General features: G+C 30.9%; 1 protein-coding gene across 1 annotated transcript; it reads right to left on the bottom strand.

The window, feature by feature from the left end:
* Positions 1–767: 767 nt before the first annotated feature.
* Positions 768–16,255, bottom strand: LOC112689729. Its single transcript, XM_025563596.1, has 9 exons — positions 15,994–16,255; positions 9,688–10,005; positions 9,471–9,589; positions 8,820–8,930; positions 8,681–8,748; positions 7,057–7,150; positions 5,707–5,776; positions 4,878–4,965; positions 768–932 (listed from the first exon to the last, which is right to left on the bottom strand). Exons 1-9 carry the CDS (start codon positions 15,995–15,997, stop codon positions 812–814), a joined length of 993 nt encoding a protein of 330 aa, XP_025419381.1. The 5' UTR covers positions 15,998–16,255; the 3' UTR covers positions 768–811.
* Between the last annotated feature and the right edge of the window lie 264 nt (positions 16,256–16,519).

A 16,519-nucleotide genomic window follows, 5' to 3' on the forward strand; every position in this document is an offset into this window, starting at 1 on the left:
TTAATATAAACTTTTAAAATAAATTAGTCGATTCTCTCAAATTAACAATAAATGTATTTAAACAGGTACATATTTAGTATTTGAGAAATTACAATTATTTTCTTAGGTTGCCTTTTAACTTAGTAGTTAATAAAATAAATATTATTTTCTTTCCCGTTAGGGAAAAACAATAAAAAGTGGGACAAATTAAATTAAATATCTGTATTGATATAGTCAGGTATCTTAGACACATTTTTAAAATTAAATCAAATTTAATTTGTATATATAGAATAGAGAAATTTAACTATAACTAAAATTGTCGAAACATAGAAAAATAATCAATAATAAGCCCATACACCAAAAATTTAAAATTACCAAAATAATATGTAACTCGTATATATTTTCAACTAGAAAAAAAGTAGTATATTTTTGAAATAGCATAAAAGATCTAAAAAAATTATTTATACCAAATGGCTAACTTAATTATAAATTTGGTCTTTCAATTTTAAACCCAAATGTTTTTATTTTTTTAAATTAAACTGTTCAGATTTTTTATTTTATTACTTATAATATTAACTTATAATAACTAACCTTATAATATTAACTTCTTAATTTTCTTTCTTTTTATTGTTTTTAATGTCTTATATTTTATTATTTTTGTCAAAACTTTATATATAAATTATAATTACCATAGATATAAAGGTAAAATACGTATTTCTATATTTAGTCCATGAATAATAAATTTTAAGTAATTTTTAAAGTAATAATATTAATGAATAAACATTAAACTCTGTTTAATGAACAATTTAAATTAAATTACATTATTTAACTCTTAATATTGACGAGGGGGAAGAAGTCGTCTAGTACGTTCAGGATATGTCATCCTATACTCTTCAGGCATTACATTTTGATAATTTATAACATCCTTGTGCATATTTTCCTCATCGATAAAACTGCAAAAAAATATTGTTTCAGTTAAAATTTTAATTTTTTTATCAAAGCTAACTATAGGGACCAAACGAAAACTATTAAGAATTATTCTAAAGGAAAAAAAAAGATTTAATAACATCATAAGAGTATACTTTTTTTCGTTTTGTTTGTACAGAAAAAAAACAAGAATATCTTATTTCTAATATGTTATAAGTATACAAATAATCGTTTTTTTTTTAAACACGTTCAACGGCACTGACATAACTAAAATATCAAACCAATATTTGTAGATTTGTGGTAATTTCTCATTATATGTACTATAATGTGCATTACACTTCTATCTTGTTAATAACTTAAAATGCTATTTTAAAAACGTATAAAAGCAGCTAATATAGTAATACATTACGCAATAACTATGTGAAGATAGTAGATACCCTATCTGTTGGTAATTACACCAATAATTTTAGATAATCATTTGCGAAAAAAATAATATACAGTCGTTATATACGATTAAAATGTGTGTTGCGAACCGATTTTTAAGTCGTATTAGCCGATATTGTCGTTACGTCCATGTCGTTACTACCAGTTATTTTGTATGTTAAAATAAACGGAATTTTGCCGGATACTTGTAATTAACGTCGTTATACCCCATATGTCGTTACGACCGGCGTCGATATAGGTGGTACAGACTGTATTTAAATGTTTAACTATAAATAGTTGTCATTGATTCACTCAATTACTTTATACTTGACGCGGTCCCGCGGTGGTGCAGGTACATTAAGTGCACCACTATCGCGGAGCTGCGCCCGCTGTCTACTCAACCTCAGCCCGGGCAACGACAATACCGTTTCCGATACTACCCACCTCGGAAAACCGGGCAGATACAGGAAAAGTTATCGGAACCGGTGGCAACGTACCGACCGATCGCTTCGGATCGACGATTTTTGTTCGTGACCGTCGTGGAAGCCAGACCGTCAAGACCTTCTTTTCTACCACCGTCACCAAAGTAGACACACAACACCGTCCACCACATTTTCTTGTTTCATCATAGGAATAATAATACATACATTTATTGGTTTTTTTTTTTTTTTTGTATGACTAATCCGCAATTTAATTTTGACCGGCCACTCCACGGAGGACGAATTTAAAACTCACCAACGAGCTGCGGCCGTGTCAAATTGGCTCCCGGTAAAGAATCACCCCGAGTCAACAAAAAAAAAAAAAAAGGTAAGATTATTTTCTCACTACCTCAGACTTGTTATAATTTTACAAAATACATAGATATTCCAGGTGTGTTAAATAATTTGGTTAAGCGCAATACATATTTTTGTTTCTGACGAGTAGGGAAATACGCGCGACCCGAAATAGCAGTTAGATAGCGGTCAGGGTAGGTATTGTAGTTCTCTAACGATCTAACACCCTCCATCGTAACTCTACCACTCGGTATCAACCCGCCGATAATAGATGGACGCACGTGAACCGCGATCTTGTAGCTCTACACGTGCAACGCGGATCATCGTTGTCGTCGTCACCGCCGTCACGTCGCGTTGTTAGTGACGTGTTAACTACTTCTACCTCTACGCATACTACAATCGATTGTTTATTACATCGAATAGTTGTAATTAGAAATATTTATAATTATTTTTTACATTATGTCGAATAAAAACATTGATCAACTAACGTTGAAGAAGTTGCGTTATGAGTGCAAAGTTAGATAAATACCGTCATCCGGGTCCAAGGCAGATCTCGAAACAAGATTAGCCGAACAGTTGCGCTCAACCGGCGCCGACCCAACGAGAGTACTCATCCGTTACTGACGACGACCATGTATAGGGCGATATGACGACGGGATTGGTCATTGCGCCGTCTACGAACGCCAGTTTATTAGGTGGCGGCTTTATGCATAATCGCTTACAGTCGACATCAAACCCACTCGACACCTCAACGCAGAAAAATATTTTTTCATCCGCAGCGGCTCGACTTTTATTACCGCTACACGAATCAATAGGTCGGGACACCGATGGACCGTATTCGAATTACGCATAGCGACGTTGGAAGCGAGTTTGACACAACTTCTTAAAGATCAACGTCAAAACTCACAGTGTATTTCGTTCGAAAGATGTTACGTCCCCAAGGGGCAAACGCTCCACCCATTTAATCTGTCGTCACGCGGAGTCATCAGGTGTCAAAACTCACAGAGAGACGAACTCGATGTGACCACCCAACACCATGCGCAAAACGAATCGATACGCTCTCTGGTAAGCACAAATGATTTAATGTACGCGTATCAAAACCAACGAAATATTCCGCCCGTTTTCCGAAGCGACAACCACACACCCGCACGGCCGGGTGACGACCGCGTCGACGTCGCAGCGATTACGTCGTATACACGCGTCACTTGACCGGCAGCCAAACGGTTTTCAATAATAATTGGCGGAATCTTTTATCGTTCACACCGCGATTACAGGACCGATCCATATGAACTTGCACGCCGCAAGAGCTTCATTGTCCGAATTTTTCGAGAAAAAGGCTGAAGACCCCGTACGTTTTATTAATAATTCGGAATCCGTCTTATCGCAGGAAAATATACACATGTCCGGCTGGTGTCGAGCTATTGAATCACAACTAATGGGTACGGCCACGACTTGGTGGAAATCCATCAAGGTCTTGGAACTATCCTGAGAAGAATTCAGAGTCGAGTTTTTAACGAATTTCGACAATGACAAAATGCAACTTCGGTTGCGCGCTGATATACCGTCGACACGACAGTCCACGACTGAATCATTAACGGAATATATTTTAAAAAAGACTCGCATGCCGCGTAAATACTGGCTTATCCGAATCGGATTTAGTTCTTTATATTACCGGATTAACGCGCGACACATTCCATACGCACATACGACTGAGACAACCATCTACTTTCGCCGAGCTTCGACGCATCGTGAGTATACTGGATCCCATCGTGTGCACACAACACCCCTCCCCGCGTCGTGATGACAATCAACCTGGGCGAAGGGGGTTGAAAGACCGTGACACTGGCCAACCCGTTTCACAACCCCGCGTGAATACTCTGAATAAGAACGCACAGCCGTCACAACCACGCGCGAACTTGTCGAGGAGAGGTCCGCCGGGGTCGTGTAAGTACTGCAGCGAACGACACTGGCATTGCGAGTGTCCGCATATACCGACCACGTCGGGAAACAGCGGGGAAGCCAGGGGGAACTAGTCCAACCCATTGGCTCCGATCAACTCAACCACACCGTATTCGGTATTACGGGTGGTAAAAATTCCGGCAATTTTCGCACAATTTTTTCCACCAGGTCATCCGCGAACACCATGTTCAACGCGCATACCAACAAATTTGGTGGCGTCCACATTCAGACCTCAACCTACACCACAACACCCCCATCATTAACATCACAATCCCCTATCAACTCAACCACCCCAAAGGTGGCAATACACGGTGTAGGGACAAAGGCAATATGACACGGACGCAGCTCGCTGGTGAGTTTTGAACTCGTCCTCGGTGAGGTGGCCGGTCAAAATTAAATTGCGGATTAGTCATACAAAAAAAAAAAAAAAAAAAAACCAACAAATGTATGTGTCCTTAGAGTGTATTATTATTCCTATGATAAAACAAGAAAATATGGTGGACGGTGTTGTGTGTCTACTTTGGTGACGGTGGTGGAAAATGTCTTGACGGTCACAAGCAAAAAATCGTCGATCCGAGGCGATCAGTCGGTACGTTTCCACCGGTTCCGATAACTTTTTCCACCTCTGCCTGGTTTTCAGAGGTTTGTGGGTAGTATCGAAAACGGTGTTGTCGTTGCCTGGATTGTGGCTGGATAGACAGCGGGCGCGGCTCCGCGATAGTGGTGTACTTAATAAGTAATTAATACCTGCACCACCGCGGGACCACGTCATAGTTTATGTAAATTACTAATATTAAATATAAATTAAATACTTACGCCATAAGTCCTCTAGTGAATTCACACATTTGATTTTCAAAATCCAGTCCATAAACTGACATCTTCAGGAATAGTAGCGGAAGGGACACTGAAATAAATAATTATTGTAATTTAAATAATAATGTTTTCCTTGGAAGAGATGCTTATATATTTTTTAGCTCGATTAATTATGGTATTAAAGTAAAGGGATTTTTAAAAATTAAAAGGAGGATTCTAGGGTAGAGTAGACAAAAAAACTAATTAATTATTTATAAAATGCATACAAACATGTATACGATATTCAAACTGAAATTTAGAAGAATTAATGCATCGACATGCCTTGAAAAATATAAGTTTTAATTAGTTAGTTCGATTGTTATTATCTTAGTAACATTTCATTTTTATTAATAATTTTGAATGAATAAAAATTGAAAAAATGATAGTTAATTGCTTTCACAATATATAATTATATTAATTACATATAATAATAATTTACAATAATATAAACTGTATATAATTATTTAATCAAATATACTAATAAAGGGTTATGGCTTAATATTAAGCCATAACACTTTATTATAGATTATAAAAATAATACATTTTAAAATTATTAATGATTGTATAGGAACTCAATGAGACTCAAATTACTGAGAAGCTTTATCAAAATAACTGAGATGACCCATGACCACTTTAGAGCAAATTTTGAATGAAACATCGGGTAAAAAAATAGATAATATAAAATCCTGGGCCCTCTGTTGAATATAAACCACTTGACAAACATTTATCGTGAATCGTTTGTAAAACAAAATATTCTCGGATAGATCATTATATAAACCAAAATCTTACTCACCTATAAAGTGTACGAGATGAGGAAGACCGTAAAGCTTACTCAGTGGAGTATTAGGATATCTTCTTTTAGTCTGCGAAAAAATCAATAATTTAAAATTAATTATACAAAAGTAATTAAACTTCTTAATGATATATACACACAACTACTACAGCTCATCTTAATTTGATAATAAATTATTTGTTCTAAGATTATTTATGAGGACAGAAAAGTATAACATTAATCTTCCATCTACAGTTTCTTGGTTGTTTGAAAAGAAAATGCATTTAATATCTACAGCTTGTTTTCCAGTGTTGGGAAAAAATACAAAAGAGTTGAATTGTTAAAACGTAAATCGAAACGAAGACATTATATAATAATATATTTAGACTCTAGTAAAATAAAGAAATGTATATAGATCTTACAATGATGCTTTATTTTTCAAACAGTAAATCATTATCAAAAGTTTCATGCGAAACTTTAAACAATGGTTGATAATGTAATTAAAAGTTTTTTTAGTTTTTTAGTTTTAACAATCGAGATTTTTAGTCTCTTTAAATCAGTGTATCTTATAAGGAATTTTCATTGGGCGACAAAAAATGTTTTTCTCAAAATAGTCTATGTAATACTATAGTACGATTATAGTATTACACGTTTGTTTCGCAATATTTCGCCCAATCTTTCAAAATATTGTCGACAGAATATAATCACTGGGCGACATTTATGTCACCTATTTAACTAGTTAAAAAATGCACTGCTTTATATATACAAAAATCATTAAGGAACAAATATAAAATAACAGCTATAATCAAAATTTGTGAAAACAGTTATACTATACTACTTCAAACAACAATAATAAAAAAAAACTAAATAAAATATTTCAATTTTAAAAACTCGGTATTATTTAGCTAGAAAATGTTTTTATTTTGGTAGCAAGAAATATAAAATTCCTCTTCTTATCAAAATGAAAACCAACACTGGCTTGATAAAAAAAATGTATTGTTTTCAAGATTAAATGAGATATTATCTATAACTTTTGGTGCAGATAAGTAACCTTAAATTCAGTATTCACATACTAATACACAATATTTACTAAGATTATTCCAAAAATATACATTATATTTTTGAACTGGTATCATTCTGTTACAAGTGACTGGGATTATGGGATAATAATTTTTGAGTAAAAAATCAGAATTAATGCTTTCACTATGATTTATGAATTCTAATTATCATCCACTTTAGAACTTTATCCTAGTTACTGAAATAATAGATTAAATCTTCATGACCTCTAAAACAACATATTTTTTTTTGGTACATTATTGAGTTCAGTATTTAAATAATTATTTAATATTAATATTAATAATTTATAATTACGTTTTGAAATTGGATCTTTTCAATTTTCTGCAAGCACCAAGGCTGTAAAGCTCCGTTGAAAGAGTGTAAAAAATAATCTAAAGTTGTCCAACATCTAAAATAAAAATGTGTACAAAGTATAATTATTTACATAAATTTACATATCATAAAACATTGCCTAAAGTGATTAATTTATCCTGAAATAAAAATGTCTAATTTAAATGAGACAACCATAAATTATAATATTCAACTATATTAAATTTATATATTCTAATACAATTAATAATAATTGTTTAAATTTAATTCTTAACATAATAATTAGTTTAATTAGATATTATATTAAACTAAATCAAATAAATTAGTTAATAATTTCATCACTAATAAATGCAATCATATATATATATATATATACAGTAAAATACGCTAAATTGAGACACATTGGGCGGTGACCTATTTGTCCCCATTGTTCGACTGTCCCGATTAACTGAATAAACCATAAACCGAAACTATTGAAGTGCATGTACATACATAATAACTTTATTTAAAAAATACATACATACATACTTTATTTAAAAATTACATATTATTATTATAATTAGCAACAGTACCTATATTATAATTATTATAAAGTATTGACTATTATATCGAATTAACGAATAGCTTTTTCATTATTTTTAAATCGACTTAGTACCAATTTAGACGTGCCTATTAATTTCTTTAACTCACGAAGACTAATATTATGAGGTTGAGCCTTCATTTTATTCAATATAAAAATGTTTTCAATCAACGTTAACTCTTCACGAGACGTAATTGTTACGTATTAACACAAACTGGGATAAATAAAAACACACATACGTTAATACACAGAGACGAAAAAACGTGAACTAAAGTTTTTAAATTTTGTACGTAAGCTAGTCGATTTTCATTGTGGTAGTAGATGAAAAATAAACAAGAGCGCCCGCGTGAAGGGGCAAGGGGGACAACCCCCCTAGCTTTCCAGCTATTTAAAATAATTATATCCAAATTTAATATCCCGAAATCCCAAACATCATAATTGATACTAAGGTGTATTAATATTTATAGTTGGTTACGTTCAACAATGTGTGAGAATCGTTTATCCAGATTATGTATATTAAGTTTACACAGAAAAAAAAACGAAGAACTTCATTTAGCTGAAAAAGTTGTTGATGAATTTAGGAAAAATAAAATAAAATTGCAATTTGTGTTCAATTAGTTAATAAAAGTGTTTAATTAGTATAAAAGTGTTTGATTATTAATAAAAACTAATGCTGTTCCCCCTGAATTTTCATCTGTAGGCGCCCTTGAAAATAAATGATTGACATAATTGACAATACCTTTATAATAGAGCTATAAATATTAGATAATTACACTTTTGATAAAAAAATAGATATTTAACTCAGAATATCTAATTAGACGCTTTTATTTTTGTCCCTTATAACCGATAATTTGTCCCAGATAAACGAAGTTAAATTGTCTTAGACGCATACATTTGTTCGGTACTATGCCAATTTGTCCCTATTAAGCGGTTGTTCCCTATATGTGGTGTCCCAATTAAGCAGATTCTACTGTATATAAAAACAAATCTAAATTAATGTTCCTTTATTTAAGTCACATAATAACTCACGCTTTTTTCCTTATTGTATAACTAGTCACTATTTCATCCACAGTTCTTCTAGCAGGTACACAAGTAAGCTGTACATTTAACAATTATAATTTTTAATAATGTAAATCGAACAACTTTTAAATATGTATTCAAAACTTACATAATTATAAATATTTAACATTTCTTCATGTCTAATATAAATTTCATTGAAGATATTTGAAGTAATTAAACCGTGTGCCCTTAAACTTTTTGGTCTTCTTTTATTTGGTTCCTAGAAAAAAATTTTAATTGTGATTAACTAAAATTATGATGATAAAATAAAACTAAGTTCTTTTAGTTTTAGAAAGTTCAATCTTTTAGCAGTTACTTTATGTTATTCATTAATAATTTTTTTTTTTTTTTTTACTTTTATCCTTTTACTTTTACACCAATATATTTATTTTCATTACGTATACAAATGTTTACGTTGTATACAAATATTTAAATCAAGAAGTTAGTGAACTCACAATTTAATTTTACTTAAATTAGTTCAGTTACAATTATAATTCAGAATTGTTACATTTTCTAAAAGAGAAAATGTCAATAATAAGTATAAAGAAAAAATAAAATATTATTGTAAAACCCCCTGAAATGAAAAAGAATTTGTTTACACATAGCTGACCTAGATGTTTTTTAAATTAATAGTATACTAAAAATAAATTTAAATTAAGAAACATGTACACAAAATGAAATAAGTAATTATGAAACATTTATATGGCTTAGAATCATTTACTTTTATAAATATGAAATTGTCAATCATATAAGTACTTACCCCACCACGCTCAATTATACTAATTCTTCTTTTTTCTCGTTCCAGAGCTATTTTGGTTCTCCTTTTCGGATTTGATTTTATAATAGCAACCCTTGCTTTGATAGCAGATGTTCGTTTAACTAAATAGTAAATAAAGTTATATACATTTACGTTTAAACTACAAAATAAAAATATACAGCAAATAATTTTATTCAAATTATTTTAAATTATTAATTACCCTTAGGTATGTCCCTCACAGGTGACTCCACGCGCGGCGGCACTTCTTCTAATAAGTTTTTGCTAGCAAGTATTATTTCAGATTGCAACGGTCTTAAAGTTTCATTATTGGTTACTACAAGTTCAATGTTAGCACCATTATTTGATTCCAAAGGCACGTTATGTTTAGGAGTCTTTTCAATTTTAAAAAAATTATCATCACATTTCTTTTCGTCATAATAATCGTCTACACTTATTTCTCCGATGCTAATGGTTTCATCATCAGATAACATTATAGAATCTTCATCGTCTGACATCTCATTAGAGGGAAACATTTCACCTATAAAATATATCAATAGTAGTAATTGACTTGATTTTATTTATGCATTAATAACACATATAAAATAATTTAGTCGACAAATATTGAAATGTATATATGTCTAATTGATGAATAATCTTATATATTCCGATCAGCATTATTTATTTTTTTTTTTTATAATTAAGTTTTAAATTATAGAGTGACGAATAATTTATATGAACTATGTAATTAATAATTGAGATACTTATTTTAATCGCGCAGTTTTAATTGTGTAACAACCATTTAAATATCAATGTTAATGCATGTTAAGCGTTTCAATTTATATAGACAAAAAAATTTATAATAAAATCACCAATTGTGAGCATATGTCCATATATTGGTTACATTAATTATAATGATTTATTTCAAATCTTATAGATAAAATATAATAAGTTATATAATATAAGTGTAAAATAATACTACAATAGCAATATTAATTAATTTCCTTTAAGAAAATCTAAATGAATAATTTTCAAGAATTTTTTACATTTATTATTTTTTATTGCATACAATAACATTTCATTTTTCATAAATGTACATACTCGTATTTTCAATTGTAGGTACTTATTTGTTATATAGATTGTAATATTACTCACAGATCAATAATTTTAACATAGAATATGATTAGCGGAAGCTTGTTTGTTAAAATACCCATTAAGTCTTCACAAATTATTTTGAATATTAATAACTTAAATTTTCAATTACGAGAACAAAAAAAAAATTGTAACTACAAACAATTAGGTATATATGTAAGTTTAATTAGGTGCATCTAATTAAATATAAATTTTGAAATATATAATAATAATTAATTAAGTTAATTATTAACTTGTTCTTATCTTTACCTTGTTTTATATTAAATTTAGAACTTATTTTATTAAAATATATTAATGACGATGACAAAATTAAACATATATTACAAATACTTTTTTTATTTTTTCTCAGAAGTCCAAATCAAAATAATTAAATTTAATACGATCTTTAATATCAACAGCAAATTATCTCTCGGATGCTTTTATCTATTTGATATTTTACTCAACTATCATTACAAATTATTTTCACGCATTATATGGGTACATTGTCTTATTTTTGAACTTAATGAATATATTAATGAATGAAAAGAAAAATTGAAGTACTATTGTTTATATTTCAATAACTAGGAACGAATAACTGATACCTAAATTATTATTTTATATTAAATTAACATTATGGAATTATAAGTGATAGATCTTTATACATAAGTATATATACATCTTTATATATGTCAAGTTGTGTTTGTATATTTTATTTTGCACAATCGAAAATATATAAAAACAATGAACAAACGTGTTAAAAAAATAAAATAATATATAACAAACTATATCCTGATTGAATACATTTTTACATTTTATCGAGGTTAATTAATTTTATCGTTACAATTTATTCGCATATAAAAGTTATACACTTTGTAGTATATTAGTCCCAGTGATGGTATTTATGTTTTACGTGTAACGTTATGTTATACATGGACAACATATTAGTCTAATAAATATAAAATTAAAATACATAGCTTATAAACGGGTAGAAAACAAATATAACGAAACACAAAATTATTTAAATTAATATATGTATAAACTTAAGTATTTATAAAATTACATTAAAAAACATAAATAAAAAAAAAAATAAAATATATTGGCGTGGAAATTAAAGACCTTATGCACTGAATACTTACATCTATATAATATGTAAGATATATGTTACATATACCTTATATATAGGGGGCGGATTTTTATGTAATTACATATATTTATTGAATGTGAATTTCTCAATTTTAATTAAAAATAAGCACGTTTTATAACACCCTGAATAATATGAAACCTATTTTATTTTACATATTTTCACATATTTTGATACAAATACATATTTTTAAATATTTCATTAATATTAACATATTTTGTAAATATTTCACATTTTCATATCATTTCAATACAGTTTTTATTTAATTTACAATTATTATATTGGAATTAAATGAAAGAAGATATTTCAAATCTTGATTCAGATACTACAATTGCTATTATTTCTGATATTATGTAAATCAACAACTTGCAAAATAATTTAGCATATATTTCCAAAAAAAAATTTTTTTGGTTAAAATAATAAAATATTAGAAACATTGAATCTAACAATAATTGAAAGTCTCGCGATAGTGGAAAAATGCAGAAATTCAATGAAATTAAGTTCAAGGAGAATCCGGAGTTATAATAAAAATTAATTAAACTACGTACTGGGTAATACGTTGGTTTACAAAAAAATTTAAATTATTAGATATAATCTTACTAATATAAATGAAAATATGTCAAATTATATTGAAGTAACACCATCCAATATATGTGGTATGAAATATGCCCATTAATCTTGGTTGACGTTGAATGCAGCCTCAGCAGCTACGAGTTGACTTTGAAATCTAACCGCCGTACATTAAAATTTGAAAATCTTTTAATTTACGTCTTATCCAATTGTTCCAAAGAAGACAACAATGAAGATGATTAAATGAATAATTATTAATTAATAATTAAAAATTAATGGAAAATACCGATTTTTTTTTGTTAAATATTTTACGTTTTTTTTACATATTTTAGCAAAAATAAGAACATAAATATTTACATATTTTGACTTTTTTATTACATAAAAATCCGCACCCTACTTATATATAATCTACCAACATTTTAATTTTTTTACATACCTAAGTATATTATGTAATCATGGCCAAAATTATCGATAGTACAGCGTACTTCAGGTATGAGCACTATTTTATACGATACCCAATGTTTTTAGCACACAAATCTCTAAATCAAAATTATACAAACGCACAATATGTATCGATAAAGCATACTCTGTATTAGACAATTGACCACAGGATTAAATTAATAATAAGTAATAAGACACACTTATAAACAGTGGCGTATTTAGGAATTTCAAGGTAAGGGCAACACATATTTTGCCCCCCCCCCTTCCAGTCAAAAAATAAAATGTTGTTACTAATTAATATTATTTTTTAAAACCTCTATTAATTGCTAGATATACAATATTAATACAAAATTTAAATATTTTTCTTCCTTGATTCAGAACCAACAAAATCATTAATTATTTCTTCAAAATCTAATAAAGTGGTTTTTTCAGCTTCAATTGTTAATACCGCTAAAGCCAAACACCGGTCTTGTGCCATTATAGAGCGAAAATAGTTTTTTATTCTTTTTAGTGTGGAAAAAGAACGCTCTACACTATAATTTGTGGATGGTGTATACAAAAAAATATGTAAAGCTACTCCAGTATAAAGATAAACACTATTAAAATTATGTTCTCTTATAAACTGTAACATCTGTATTTTTGTAAGCTTAACTTCAATATTTTTTATATAGCCTTAAAATTGTACACACTCATTTAGAAAACATATTGCTAAATCATTTGCGTAAGTTGTATAATTGTGTAAAGTACGAAATAAAAATTGTCCGCCCCTCTAAATCTTTAAAAATGTGCCGCTCTGGGCAACGGGACCCATGGCCCCTATCTAAATACGCCCCTGCTTATAAATGGCGCCAACTTTTAAAAACCATGGAGTTGGCTTAAATTTATAGCAAAACTGTATAGGTATCGACAAAACATATATACCATAACATTAAGTGTATATTAATGATCATAAAAAAGAATATACATTTAAATAGTACAGATGAGTACAAAACTCTTTCTAATTATTTTTTCAATAAGCAATTATTTGAAATAATAAAAAACAAATCTACCGGCTCCGTCTGTCTCTTTGTTACATACAACACATGCACGCAATCACGCAATCACGTAGGGATAGTAACGACATATAGATATATAAAAAATATCCATACATGAAGTCAATATTTCGAGAAATTTTTTATCGACACAACCTTACAGATATATCGAGTCTTTCAATGTTTTAAAAAGATAAATCGTCGATAAATCAAGACATATTATATCTGTATACATTTATAAATTATCTGCGGTATTATAGATTAAAAATAAGGTCAAGCGCACACGGTGCAACTGTTTTGGGACAAAAGTTGCAAATCATTGCACGTGCAACTGTTTTATGACCTAGGCAGAGTATAACTATGGCGTCCGCAAACAAAGTAACCAAAATTAGGTTAGTTTGCAATCAGTTTCAAATCGATTGTACTGATTCGGTTTGCGCGGTCGTAGTTGCGTTGCAATTTTAAGTTTGTATTCGTGGATGTGTATTGTTTTAGTATTTTCAGTGAACATGAGTGACCAAGGATTAAACTTAAAGTTGGTTGCAGATGTTGGAATTGGAGTTTCACTACTATAAAAAGCCCAGAGTTTGCATTTTCTCTTATGTATGGATGGACCAAATGTTTCCGATGTTCTCTGCGTATCCTGCGGTATTGATAATAATCAATGATTTCATTTTTATCTTCATCTGAAGCCGACACAGTATAAAATCAAAAAAAAACAAATGTACTGATCGAATAGATTAACACCAACTGATCCAAAATCAGTCATGTCCGTATGTGGACTGAAGTTTCGTATTGGTTACAAACTGATTGTTGAGCACAATTTGATATGCAACTTTTGTCCCAAAACAGTTGCACTATGTGCCCTTGACGTAACAACTATGTTTATAGGGATGGGAAATATGAATCGGTTGAGTGAATTGATTCTCTTGATTCAATTCACTTAAATGAATCGACTCATTGATCGATTCAGTGATTCATCTCGATTCAGTGAATTTTTCCACTACGAGAATTCAGATAGAACTGTATTAAGACATGAATTATGATAACATGAGAATTATGTAACCATAGATATATAACCTGGTTACTGATCCCATTTATTTGATAACCCACACATCCGCCAACCATATTATCGTGACGAGTCTATTACATTTAATTTAGTGAATCGTGATATTACCACAGAACAATGATATTACCTAATTCAATTTTGAATATAACAGTGTTACAGTGATAAGCGGAGAGCCATCAAAGTCATTTAACCAATCTAAAGATTGAAAAAAAAAAAAAAAGTGTTACCGATGAATCGATTCATTTTACAACACTGAATCGATTCAATCAGTCATCTAGCTGAATCGATTCATTCATGAATTACCCATCCCTATATGTTTTGTGTTTACACATTGCACATTAGCACCACACAATCCACATTCCTCATTGGTTAGATCGAAAGTCGATATAGGTATATAGTATATTGTATGCAGTCATAGCTATTACAGGTATCCACAGAACTGTTAGGCGATAAATCCGTATAAGAATATTGATCATTATCACTATGCATTTTTTCGTAAACCTTTATACCTTGTACCCTATTGTACGAAATGTCCCATTTATATCGATAAAATATCAGTCGATATAATATATCGATATTGGATATGTGATATAACGAAATTTCGGTACATCAATGGTCAAAAATTGTTTACCATCCCTACACTCACGAACACACGTACCACACGCACGCAAGCACATACACATAAGTATTCTCTCACACTCTACTAGTCAATACACATACTCTCTCCTCTTCACTCACACACACACACACACACATTTACACGCCGTGTATGTAACATATATAACATATGTGTATATTAATAGATAAAATAATGTTTCATATTGCTAGATAAGGTTATAAGAGTGAACCTTCATAATATAAATTGGATCTCACAACGATTGTATCTCACTTTTTCCAACTCTTCAGGACGATAAAAAATGTATAAATTCTATTTTTATAATATTAATTTTTTTAATCCGTGGTACATATAGAACAAAGAAACTATATAACGTTTTATTTCGTACAACAAACCATTATATTAAGCTTTTAAATGAGATATAATTGCTGTGAGCGGTACGAAATTGGTTTTTTATTTTTTTCGTTCCGTTCCGTCGGTAAACGTGCTAAGTGTAAGTCGGTAAGGATATTAAAATATTATGTTCTTACTCATTTTCGGGCAGATTGTTCACGCAGACCGCTAGAACGACAGCTGTTTATGGCAGTACGACGGATGGCTGCAGGAGCACGAGACGTGGGCAAAGAAAAAGAGACGGACGAACGGCGATCAGGATACGACTGGGCGGCTGGTGCAAACGGACGACGCGAGCGGAACGAACGGCGGCGATCGTGCGCGTGCGAAAACCCGTGACGGGCGCGGCACTGCTGTAAATCGTCGACGGGAGTACGCGCACGGCGGACGAATGGTACGACTGATGGCGAAGGAAATAATGAGCGGCGACGGACGGGTAAGCCTGGTGCTCGGGTCGTTCGATTCGTGACGGCGGCGGCGGCAGCCAATGGGACCGCTTGGCAGGGAGCTATCGATGGGCGGGGCGCGTTAAAACCGTGGGAGGGAAGAGGGGGGAAACGTAGACGCTACGGCCCGGGCGGAGGTAAGCCGTTTTTTTTTCTACGAAAACATCGGGTCGCCACCGCCGCCGCCGCCGCCGCCACCGGCGCCGCGATACGCCTC

This window comes from Sipha flava, unplaced genomic scaffold (assembly GCF_003268045.1).
Source record: "Sipha flava isolate LNK unplaced genomic scaffold, YSA_version1 0_pilon_pilon, whole genome shotgun sequence".
Lineage (NCBI taxonomy): Eukaryota > Metazoa > Arthropoda > Insecta > Hemiptera > Aphididae > Sipha > Sipha flava.